The sequence below is a fragment of the Filicampus tigris genome, chromosome 13 (genome assembly GCF_054856515.1).
Source record: "Filicampus tigris isolate MCC_2025a chromosome 13, RoL_Ftig_1.0, whole genome shotgun sequence".
Taxonomy (NCBI): Eukaryota; Metazoa; Chordata; class Actinopteri; order Syngnathiformes; family Syngnathidae; genus Filicampus; species Filicampus tigris.
Genome location: NC_141229.1, coordinates 5,560,938 through 5,572,267, shown reverse-complemented (window position 1 = coordinate 5,572,267; position 11,330 = coordinate 5,560,938). Strand labels below are relative to the sequence as shown.

The 11,330-nt window shown below is 40.4% G+C and overlaps 2 protein-coding genes and 1 long non-coding RNA gene across 4 annotated transcripts in view; 2 read left to right on the top strand and 1 right to left on the bottom strand.

The window, feature by feature from the left end:
- The window catches only part of LOC147137329 (uncharacterized), a 14,185-nt gene extending 5,955 nt beyond the window's left edge, over positions 1 to 8,230 (bottom strand). The window contains exons 1-2 of the long non-coding RNA XR_015089220.1: positions 8,128 to 8,230; positions 3,227 to 3,381 (exon numbers count right to left, since the gene is read on the bottom strand). This is a non-coding gene — a long non-coding RNA (uncharacterized LOC147137329). The remainder of the gene's footprint in view (positions 1 to 3,226; positions 3,382 to 8,127) is intronic.
- marc1 (mitochondrial amidoxime reducing component 1) lies at positions 678 to 4,771 on the top strand. Its single transcript, XM_086048583.1, has 7 exons — positions 678 to 1,012; positions 2,123 to 2,293; positions 2,370 to 2,532; positions 3,215 to 3,358; positions 3,488 to 3,549; positions 3,983 to 4,054; positions 4,460 to 4,771. The coding sequence occupies exons 1-7, from the start codon at positions 762 to 764 to the stop codon at positions 4,584 to 4,586; spliced, it is 990 nt and encodes a 329-aa protein (XP_085904709.1). The 5' UTR covers positions 678 to 761; the 3' UTR covers positions 4,587 to 4,771.
- On the top strand, positions 6,251 to 11,330 carry stx11a (syntaxin 11a). 2 transcript variants are annotated; one of them, XM_086048586.1, is made up of 2 exons: positions 6,251 to 6,437; positions 8,868 to 11,330. In XM_086048586.1, exon 2 carries the CDS (start codon positions 8,874 to 8,876, stop codon positions 9,759 to 9,761), a length of 888 nt encoding a protein of 295 aa, XP_085904712.1. In that variant the 5' UTR covers positions 6,251 to 6,437; positions 8,868 to 8,873; the 3' UTR covers positions 9,762 to 11,330. The 2 variants fall into 2 exon arrangements, with proteins under 2 accessions (XP_085904712.1, XP_085904711.1); XM_086048585.1 differs by lacking the exon at positions 6,251 to 6,437 and adding an exon at positions 8,605 to 8,748.

Here is an 11,330-nt window from a genome sequence, read left to right as displayed (position 1 = left end):
GTAATTGGTGTCAAGGAAGTACAGTGGCGTCTTGAGATATAAATGCGAGAGAGAGCTGAGAAAATAATGTATTTAGAGTATCAAATAAAAAGATGGATGGGCATAGCTGCACCACTGCATATTTAAGTGTTTTGGGATCATAGTTTGTTGTACAATTAAGGTAAACTAAACATTTTTAGGAAGGGAGGGGAGTCAATTATTGACTTTTTTTTAAATTGCTATTTGCAACAGGGCTCTGTCCCCATTACCGAGAATAACTGCGGGATTACTGTACACAATATATTAACAGCGGTGGAAAAAATTGGCAGAAGATGGCAGGATCATTTCTTGGATGTTAAGTACTGTAATTGTTTTTAAGGTGGAACAAAAAAAACTACCCAAATTCTTGATTCAAAGCTGCACTTTAAGTCAAGGCTGTTTTGTGTCCTTGAACGTGCAACAACCATCCAAAATCCATTCCGAAAAAACTCACAATTCCACATAATCGGTTCAAAAATTATATCTTGGTTCCCTAAAAGTCCCATAATAGCAAATTCTGAGACTTGTAAGGGGAGAAAAATATGATAAATGTTATCAATAAAATGGACAACAAAACTGTAAATTTCTCATTCAAACACCCGTTAACGGGAAAGGGTGTTTATGTCCGTGAACGTCGCGTATGCGGCAACCGCAACAGTGGGACGCTGATAAAACCGATAGTCCCATGAACGTTACACTTTCAGTTTCCCCGTGGAAGTCCGAAGTCTGAGCAAACTTCCAAAATGGAGCCAAGGGAGGCCGTGAAAGTATTGCCCAACAAGTCGACGCTTCTGCTGGTCGCCGGGGCCGCCGCCGCCGCCGCGGTGGTGGCTCTAGGCGTCGGATATAAATATTTGCGGAAGCCAGAGACGCGTGTGCATGTGGGCGTCGTGTCGCAGCTCCTCGTTCACCCACTCAAGTCCGGCAAAGCGGCGTCGGTGCCGCTCGCCGAGTGCCTCAAGATGGGCCTCAAATGCGGCCAGATGCACGACCGGTGAGTCTCTTCACCCTCCAGATGGCTGCTGGAGTGGACTTTAGTTGATGCGATTTGAGACCACAAAAAAGTACATTTATTATGTCCAAGAGTATCCATCTAAGTCTATCTCTATATCAGTATCGATCTAGCTATCTCTAAACTTGAGTGGCCTTCATTACCCCGCCTCCAAAAAAGGTATATATTTTTTTAATTTTATTTTATTTTTAGCAAACCTAAGAAATTCTTTAAATTAAAAAAAACATTGATAAATATTCTGTTTACGTTGCCCACTGAAAACGGGTGGAAAAAAAAAAGAACATTTGGGAGTTTAAAAAAAAAACAAAAAACATTAAAATCACTGTGCAGAAACTAACAAAGAAATAAATTACATTTTGGACTGGGTTAGTTAGTTAGTGCTTTGCACAGTGGTGCTTAGTTCAACTGAAGATTGTCTGCAGGTGGGAATGTGAGTGTGAACGTGTGTTTGGCCGTATCTGCCTTGTGATTGGATAGCAGCCAGTGACCTGCCTTTTGCACAAAGTCAACTGGAATAGGTTCCAGCTCACCTGTAACTCTTGTGAAGGCAAGGTAGGGCAGCTTTATTTATATAGCGCATTTCATATACAACATAACTCCACGTGCCATGATTAAAAAGTACATTTAAAAACGAAGGCTCTAAAGACTTTTAAAATCAAAGTACAGAAATAATAGACAACTTATTATAAATACTAAAGGAACATACATTCCAAGGAAATTGATTTGATTTGAAAAATGCTTTAAAGGAGCTCAATCGTAAGCATGTGTAAAACAACAACACTTTTAACCTGGACTTAAAAGCATTCCTGACTTCACTTCTGTAGGCAGTTTATTCTATTTGTGTGCGGCACAACAGTTAAACGCAGCTTCACCATGTTTAGTTTGAACTCTGGGTTTCGCTATTTGACCCGAGTCTGCAGATCTCAAAAACCTCCTGGCTTTATATTCAATTACTCTTCCTTGCATGTATTCAGGACCTCAACCATTGAACGATTCCTAGAGAAATAGCAGAGCTCAAAGACAAGTCTTCATGAAGGTGAAGATGCACGTTATCGTGAACTCAAAAGACCATTGGCAGTGTTGTGCCTGCAGCCACTGGATGGTGGTGACGGAGGACGGCCACATGGTGACGGGTCGGCAGGAGCCTCGTCTGGTTCTGGTGTCTTTGACGTGCGAGCGATCTGACGTGCGCCTGAACGGGCCCGACATGCCCGAGCTGCGTTTCCCCACCAAGCAGCCCAACAACACCGTGATGGACTGCAGGTCCGTTGCTAATGTTCGAATGGCATCGTCGTCTTGTTCGTGCACTCAACGCCTTTGTTGTTTTACGTGATGGCAGAGTGTTTGGTGCTGATATCCAGGGGCGGGACTGCGGCGACGAAGCGTCCCGTTGGTTAGTCCGCTATCTGAATGCGGAGAAGACCTTCCGCCTGGTGCACTTTGAACCCCACATGAGGGCCAGGAGGTCGGTGGATGCCGAATCCCCCTTCTCCCCGAATGAGGTCGGTTCAAAGGATTTAAATTAGACTAAAGGCACCTTCGGTATTTTGTGAACATCAAAGACGATTTTGAGTCCTCGCGTCCGTGACCCTTGAGCTCAAAAGCGTTTCGAATGATGGATGGATGGATGGAGTCTTTAAAAAAAAAAAAATAATAATAATAATAAAAAAAACGGAACTCACATGTCATGTTTTGGTAACTATCAAAGACCATTCACCTTATGGATATGTTCTGGTTGAAATGCAAAGATAATTTGGATTCGTCATTGACCATATAGGATCGGTATCAGGTCGATACTCGCCTTATATTAAGACAGGGGTCTTCAATCCTATTCCTGGAGGGCCGTTGTCCTGTCTGATCATTTGAATCAAAGATATCTAGTCTTCATTGAACGTAACGCACATGATTTTGATTAACAAACGTGTTTACGTAAACATCAAAGACTTTAGTTCAATTTCCAATGTATGGATTCTTGCGGGATTAAATTTTATATATATATATATATATATATATATATATATATATATATATATATATATATATATATATATATATTTTTTTTTTTTTTTAAATATTTATTTAAATTGTGTATTTTTATCATTTTGGGGGGAAAATCCAAGACACAATTGGTAGTCTGCAATGGGTCCCCTAATGTTTCTATGTGTTTTTGTGGATGTGGTCCAGGAGGTGGCATACCCCGACTGCGGTCCGGTCATGCTGCTTTCCGAGGCGTCCGTCAAGCACCTGAGTGGCAAGCTGGACAAGGACTTGACGGTGGAGCGCTTCCGGCCCAACATCGTCATCGGCGACTGCGAGGCGTTTGCCGAAGTACGACCAGCCTCCTTCTGTCCCTGAATAGGAAAAAGTCATCATGTGCTACGGAGGCGGAGGACTAATTATACTCACGACTCAACCGGCAACTTGCTTTTTTTCCCGTGTGTGGGTGTGCGCGTGAAGGATTCATGGGAAGAGATCCAGATTGGCAGCGTTCGTCTGCGGCGGGTGATGTCATGCGGGAGGTAATGTTTTTTGCTTCTGGGTGGCGAACGAATGTTTTTTTCAATTAATTTTTTTAGCTTGCCTGTCTACATGTGTTGCACCACTATTTGTTCAAATATCCATTATGTATAGGGTTGTAACTATAGCAACATTGATGCTAGTTTTCTTCGCCCATCTGTGGCGTTTTTTCATTAAGACTTTCAAAAATAATAGTTTGGTTAAATATAGTGTGATATGGCTTTAATCCGATATTTGGCAGCAAATAACCGATTAATTGGCAGATTATTTTTTAAACTGTATTTACTTTCAAACACAGAGGAATTTTGATGAATGAACTGATTCATTTATTTTACGATTCAGGCCATAAATATATGCTGCACACAAGCAAATTTTGGCAATGGAGCAAATTTGTGTCTTATCAAGCTGACCCGCAAACTTTTGTCCTCTCGTCAGGTGCATTTTCACTACGGTAGACCCCGAAACTGGGATCATCAACAGAAAGGAGCCTCTTGAAACACTGAAGAGGTATGGAGCTTGTAGTTAGCGGACGTTTCTAATATTTTGATTAGGTTTCAATGCGCTGAGTTTTACTCCTGAATTACCGGCTATTTGAATCTCACTGAGATTTTAATTTTAATTGGATTTAAACTGTTATAAAATTGAATGTAACTAGCTTTTTAGTTCTTTAATTTTGGCAATAATTCACATAATTCAGTAAAGGAATAGCATATATTTTTGATATTGGACATTTCTAGGATTACCTAACTCACTGTCCATTGAGTGTATTTCATATTTGAACAGTTGGCACCATCATCCGAGTAAATTAAATCAAGATTATGCACATTTGAAAAGCGTTTTTGTTGTTGTTGTTGTTGTTGTTGTGGGTTTTCTGTTTTGTTGGACAATGGTTGTCTGGTGTTGGCCGCGCAGCTACCGGCTGTGCAAACCCGAGGAGAAGCACATCTACAAGTCAGCGCCGCTATTTGGACAGCTGCTTAGCGTGGAGAAGACGGGCGTGATACAGGTGGGCGATCACGTCTACGAAATCAGCCGCTGATGAAAAAGAAGAGCCAACTAGGACCAAAGCACTTAATTAACCCAGTGGTTAAGTACTTTTTCTATTTAGTTACAGGTTAGCACAGTATCTTGACTACTCCGTGAAATATGTCTATTAAAGTTAGGCTTTCATGGCCTCAATGTAACATGTCGTTAATATGGAGGGAAATAAACACATTTGCAACATTTGGGCAATTGTTTGTTGTTTGTACGTTGACAGTGTCCTTGGACAAATTTTCGTAACCATCAAAGACTACTTAGTCTTAAACAAGCTATGTTTTTGTGATGATCATGTCAAAAAATAACTTCTTCATATTTTGTTGAACATACCTCGAATCGAATGTTCAGAGACAACGTGTGAAAATGCCTTCATAAAACTTAAAGCAAGTCAAGACTTCAACGAACCGAATGTTTCTATTTTTGCCCACGTCAACACTTTAGTCTTTTGACAAGCTCTGTATGTGTTTTTGTAAACATCTAAGATGATTTTGGTCTTCAACAATCCAATTTTGGGCATTTTTGTGAACATCAAAGACAATTTGGAATCTCCAATGAACTCAATAAAATAAGTTAATAGTTAAGTAATTGTGAAGTTTTCCTGTCAGGTTCTGAAACTTTGCCGCAAAAAAAGTGTCTTGAAGGAAGCGCTTGAAAAATTCTTAGTTCGTTCTCACCGTATTTTCAACGCTGCAAGGTATTTGCAAGCAGTGTAAGCATACCAAGTTCTCCAAAGAATACACAAACAAATCCGGTAAAACCGGATTTATTACAAATGAATTGCCGTTGTGCAGACTGGTAAAACGTTTGTATTTTGGGATTCTCAAGCATGACCCCCACCCCAAAAAAACCAAAACACTCAAGTAGCATTTCAAGCATGGCTTGACTTTTTTTATGGGCTTGCTCATGATAGATATATGAAAAATAATCAAACAAAGTCATTTGTTTTCCCTCAATATTGCGATTGTGACTTACAATACCATTATTGATTATAGGTCTACTTTCCTTGTATTTTTTTTCAACAAACAATTACAACAAAAAAAATATCAGGTTTATTATACTTTGTTTTGCCTTACACTAGATTAGAATAAAGGCAAATGACCATGAATTAATTGAAAGACAGTTTATTTATCTACTTAAGTTCGAGTTGTTAACTTGCCAAACATTTTGATTTGCAAACCAGGCTTTAACAAAAATTGTTAACTGTGGCTCGAAACCCTAATTCAAAACTCGAACTGGGCATTGAAACCCCAACGCCTGTTTAAAACCCTAACTCAGGCTTGAAACCTTAATTTGAAACCCTAATCATTGGTTAGAATTCCAACCCAGGCTTGAAACACGAAGCGTAACCATGGTTCCAAACCCTACTTTGAAACCCTCATCCGTGCTTGACACCTTAATTAAAACCCTACTCATCTCTAATACCTTCCTTGGTACCCTAACCCTAATTTAAAACCCGATTATAAACACTGATGTTAAATGAGGCTTGAGACTGTACCTAATGAAGTGGCCATTGAGTGTGAATTTAGCAGGATTTGTCTCTCCCTGCTGGCCGTCAAAAGAAGACAAGTTCAACTTTTTGGGGACAACTTCTACCTTTTTTTTTGTTCTTTTAAAGATAATATTGATTTTTTTCAGTGGTGCGATTCGATGGTGATGACACCGGCAGTTGCTGTTTAATTCAGCGCAGGGGAATGCAATGGCATTTCTCAACTAAAGCACCAAGACAGAAAGATTCTAAAAATAAACTCTGGGGTTATCTTCCGCATCCTTGTTGAAACGCGCTCGCGTATAACGGAATCTACAAAAAGAGGAAACCAACACCGAGTTACTTGCAGCTGTCGAAGAGAACAAGGTAATTGCATTTGAATTCATTTTTTGTTGTCATTAATCGTAATCTGCTCAATTTGTCTGCTAAAGAGATACTCTACTTTCTTTAGATAGATAGATAGATAGATAGATAGATAGATAGATAGATAGATAGATAGATAGATAGATAGGATATAAATATACAGTAAATAAAATACAGAAGGTAGATGAGAGAAATGCAGAGTGTATACGATATATATGGATAAATAAAGAAGACAGAAATATACAGCTGATACAAAACATACAGGAGAAAATAGATCAATTAGAAATATACTTTACATGCTGTATGATACATATGGATATATGGAGAAGATCAAAATATACAGTAAATCAGGGGCCACCAGGTAGCCCCCGCGGACGACATGAGTAGTCCGCTAGCCTGTTCTAAATTACCTTACCAGTAAGAGGGTATTGACATTTTCCAGGAATGTTGTAAATGTGATTATTTGAAAATGTGAACATTGGCAGAGATTTATAGAATAATAAATAAAGTGTTGCATATTTATATTCACTTGTTTCCTAATTATTGGGAGAAATCATTAAGATGGCCAGTGTCTTCACATAAATGAATGTTAATATTCATAACAATTATAATTCTTAAAGGCGATTTGAGCAAATGTAGCCCTTCAGATCTATCAGTACCAAAGAAGTAGCTCGCAGTTTCAAAAAGGTTGGCGACCCCTGCAGTAGATACAACAGATACAGAATTAGATAGATAGATAGATAGATAGATAGATAGAAATACCACTACTATCACATGGCGTCATAACTTTACAAAATATATATGAAAACGCAATAACTATCCGTGCCATGAAGGGTTTCAAGCCGGTGTTATTATTGTATGTTTAGGTTGCAAACAAGGTCCTTGTAGAGTGTGCAGGTGTACCTCGTGAAGTGTCTGTATGCGAAGATTGAGGAAGTACAGTACGGTAATCAAGTCATCAAGTAACACGTCAGTTTCCTATTCAACTAATGCTCGCAATTACTCAGCATTTGTCACCGGAAACAAGTGTGTCGAATGTAAAGAAATGTTTACAACACACATGAACAAGAGCGACACAATCAGTATATGGGCCATTCCACTTCTGTCTTTTTTTTCCCCCAACTTGAGTATTTTAGTATTTAAGCTAGCGGGGGCATTTTTAAGGCAAAGTTGCTCGGTGGTTTTAAGTACACATCATGTTAATTCTCTTTGTTTTGTGTTTATTTTGACAATAACCTCAAACTGGGAGTGGCAACAAACAGCTTTAAGCCTCTTTTATGAAGAATTGTTCACTATTTGCCAAACTGATGCTTATTGTGCAGTGAGAGTTCACCAAGGACTCGTTTCTCAAGGCACATCTCTTTTCAAAACGTGTCGGCCCATCAGACAACTTAATTTTTGAAAGTCGGTTTCGTTGTGCTGAAACTCCTCATTTAAGTAACAAAACTGAAAGTAACAGGAGTGGGATTTTAGCAGAGAAGAATTAGCAATTACCTGAAATATAGCCATCCGGGATTTATGCTAATAGCATGTTGACACTTAGCATACGGTGGCCCATTAAAAATGTATTTTAAAAATAACATAAAAATAGCATTAAGAAAATTAGTGGCATGACTGAGTTGAGATTTCAGAGCCCGCAGTTAGCCTATAGTTGAAATAGTGAAATATACAGATAAACAAATGGTTAACTCACTTTTGGGCGTCGCATCTGAAAGAAAAAAAAATGTGGCCCACGTGACTTGTGGACTACTCAAAGATTTTCAGCGCGTAATGTGTTACGATTAAAGTCTCGGTAAAAAAAAAATACACTTAAAAAAAATAAATAATATTAAACAGGGACACAACCTAAGTGAGAATTTAAACAAAATTGTGTTTTTTTTTTAAGAAAATAAAGTATTGTTGGGATCAGGAGTAACACCACTATGTAAAACCATAACATAAGTGGTACAGCCTTGAAGACCTTGTACAATATTACTTCCTCCTGCAACATGCATGTGCTACATTATCCAAGGCTATTTTTCTACATTATGTCCCAAGTAAACAGTTGTACAGTCAGGCCCATAACTATTGGGAAATGGACACAATTCACTTATTTTTGGCTCTAAACACCACCACTACATTAGATTTGAAAACAAACAAGAAGTGCTTTAACTGCAGACTTTCAGCATGGCTGCCAATGGGACTGGACAATATCAGCTCATATTCGGCCAAATGCAGATAGACAATATCCCAAAGAATACTGTGAAAGCAGTCAAACAGTTTTGAAAATGAGACTTGTGTCCATGTCCCAATATTCATGGACCTGGCCAACCAGGTATGTTTGTGATCATGAAGCAGTTCAAGTTTTAGCAGATCTTGGACGATAGGCCTTCATCCTTGTTGAAGCACATTGCGGTTCCAAGTAAACCATATCTTTGCTGAATCATCATTCAGGGCAAAATGATCGACAGACTGAGCGACCTCCGCGCCATCGCCTCCAAGCCCCCGGAGGTGGTGAAATTCAGCCTGGAGGAAAACTGGGAGGACCCAGTGCAGGACGAGTCTACCGTGCCGCTTTTCGGCAGTCAGGAGGCTATGGAGGGCATCCACAGGGAGGTCCAGGCCACCAGGAAGGAGATCCTGCTCCTCACCATGGATGTCAAGCGTCTGGGCAAGGAGAGCAGTCGCTTCCTCACCTCAGTGCGGCGCTTCAGCAGCATCAAGCGGGACGCCAACGCTCTGGGGCGCGCCATCAAGATCCGCGGGGAGGCGCTCATGGCCCGGCTGGAGAAGCTGGGGAGGCTGAGCGAGGAGCTGGCCCGGGTGCACGGCGACTCCTCGGTGGTGGCCCGCGTGGCCCGATGCCAGCACGCCGCATTGACCGGGAGCTTCCACCGGGCCATGTCGGAGTACAACCGCGCCGAAATGGAGCTGCGGGAGAACTGCACGACGCGCATCCAGCGGCAGGCGGCCATCGTGGGTAAGGAAGTGAGCCGGGGTCAGATCGAGGAGATGATGGAAACGGGCAAGTGGGACGTGTTCGCGGGGAACGGCCTGCTGATGACAGCGGACTTGCGCGGCGCCCGCTCGGCGCTCAGCGAGATCGAGAGCCGCCGGCGCCAGCTCGTGGAGCTGGAGGGCCGCATAAGGGACGTGCGAGACCTTTTCTTTCAGGTGGCGCTGCTGGTCGAGGAGCAGGGCTGCAAGGCGGACCACATCGAGGCGCACGTTCACGGCACCCGGGACTACGTGGTTGCCGCTGGTAATCACGTGCGCCAGGCGCTCAGGTACAAGAAGGAGAACCCTTGCAAGAAGATCTTGTGCTGTTGTTTTCCCTGCTGCCACTGAATTGAACAAGGCAAACCTGGATCACAACCTGGGATCATCCTCCGAAGGGAAGAAAAAATTGGGATCAAATCTATTTCCGCACTACGCCTCATTCGTTGCCGGGGTTAAGGGTTCAAATTAGGGTTTCAAGTTTGGGTTAGGGTTTAAAAGTTAGGTTATAGCACAGCAGGGTTTCAAATAGCACCCGGGCGACAGGCATTTTTGAAGCAAATGGAATAAAACTCAGATGATGGATTAACCTCCGAATAAATTGTAAAAATATATATATTTTAGGTTCCTCAGTGCTTACAACAATGAAGACATGAATTATGGGCAGAACATTTGAAATCCTATCCCGATTAAAAACAAAACTGTTTGAAAAAAAATCAGCAAAACAGAGTTTGGCCGATTTTAAGGGCTCTAAACGGCCGATTAAACTGCCGGCCCGATTAATCGGTCTGGCCCCTAGTTTATTTTGTTTCAAGGATTTTGTTTCAAAGTAGGTTTCAGAGAAAAGTTTTGTTTCACATTAGTGCTTGCAAGTCTGGGTTTGAGATTCAAATTAGCGTTAGGGTTTGAAAGGCTTTCAAAATAGTGTTTGGTTTCAAATTAGTTTCAAGCCAGGGTTTGGATTTAAAAAAAAAAAAAAAAGAAGGGGTTAATGGTTTGAAATTAGGGCTTCAAGCCTGGGTTATGGATTCCAACATTGGTTTGTTTTTAAATGAGTGTTTCAAAGCATGGGTAAAGGCTTTAAATTATTAGTTTAAAAAGGGGTTATTTTCAAATAGACTTTCAAGCCTGGGTTAGAGATTCAAAGTAGGGGCAGGGTTTCAAATGATAAGTTTCAGAAAAAAAAGTTAGATTTGTGTAGCATGCCTGCATTAGGATTTCAAATAAGCATTTTGTTTCAAATTTTCAATCAACATGTAATTGAAACCCTAATTTGAACGAAAACCCTTGGTAGTATGTGCTTGCATTTTTGTCCTGAGCTAACTCCATTATTGACAGTGTGGGCAGTTTGTTCGTCACTATAGGGAATTTTTGCATTTCAACTGAGATGGTTGCACTTCCTCTGTTGTTTATGTGAGCTGCAATACTGGCATTGCGATCACTTCCAAGTCAATACCATGGTTACTTGCAACAATAAAGGTTATAAAGGGAAACGGTGACACATGGTTGTGCCTCAGATTCACATTCATATAAAAGTAAATAGGAAGTCTGAGCAGAGAGTCTCATTGGACTGGCAGATTTCTTTTAAAGTACTGTGCAATTGTTATGACAATCATTTGAAAACGCATTTTGGGGATGAAAATAAAAATGTTTTTTTTAAAAAATGCAGAGAAATTTTGGATGAAAAGAAAATTTTGTGTGAATGAAAACCAACAAATTGTTAAATATAGCTTCAGTATTCGTGATGAAAAGAAATATGCTGAAAATATTTCATATTTTGGGGATGGGGGAAAATGTTGAAATTGCAAAAACAATTTGAATTACAAGAAACATTGAAAATCTTTTGTAAGGGAACAAAGTAAATAATTTCGGAAAACTGCAGATATTTTATAAACATTTTGGAGGAAGAGCAAAGCGGTG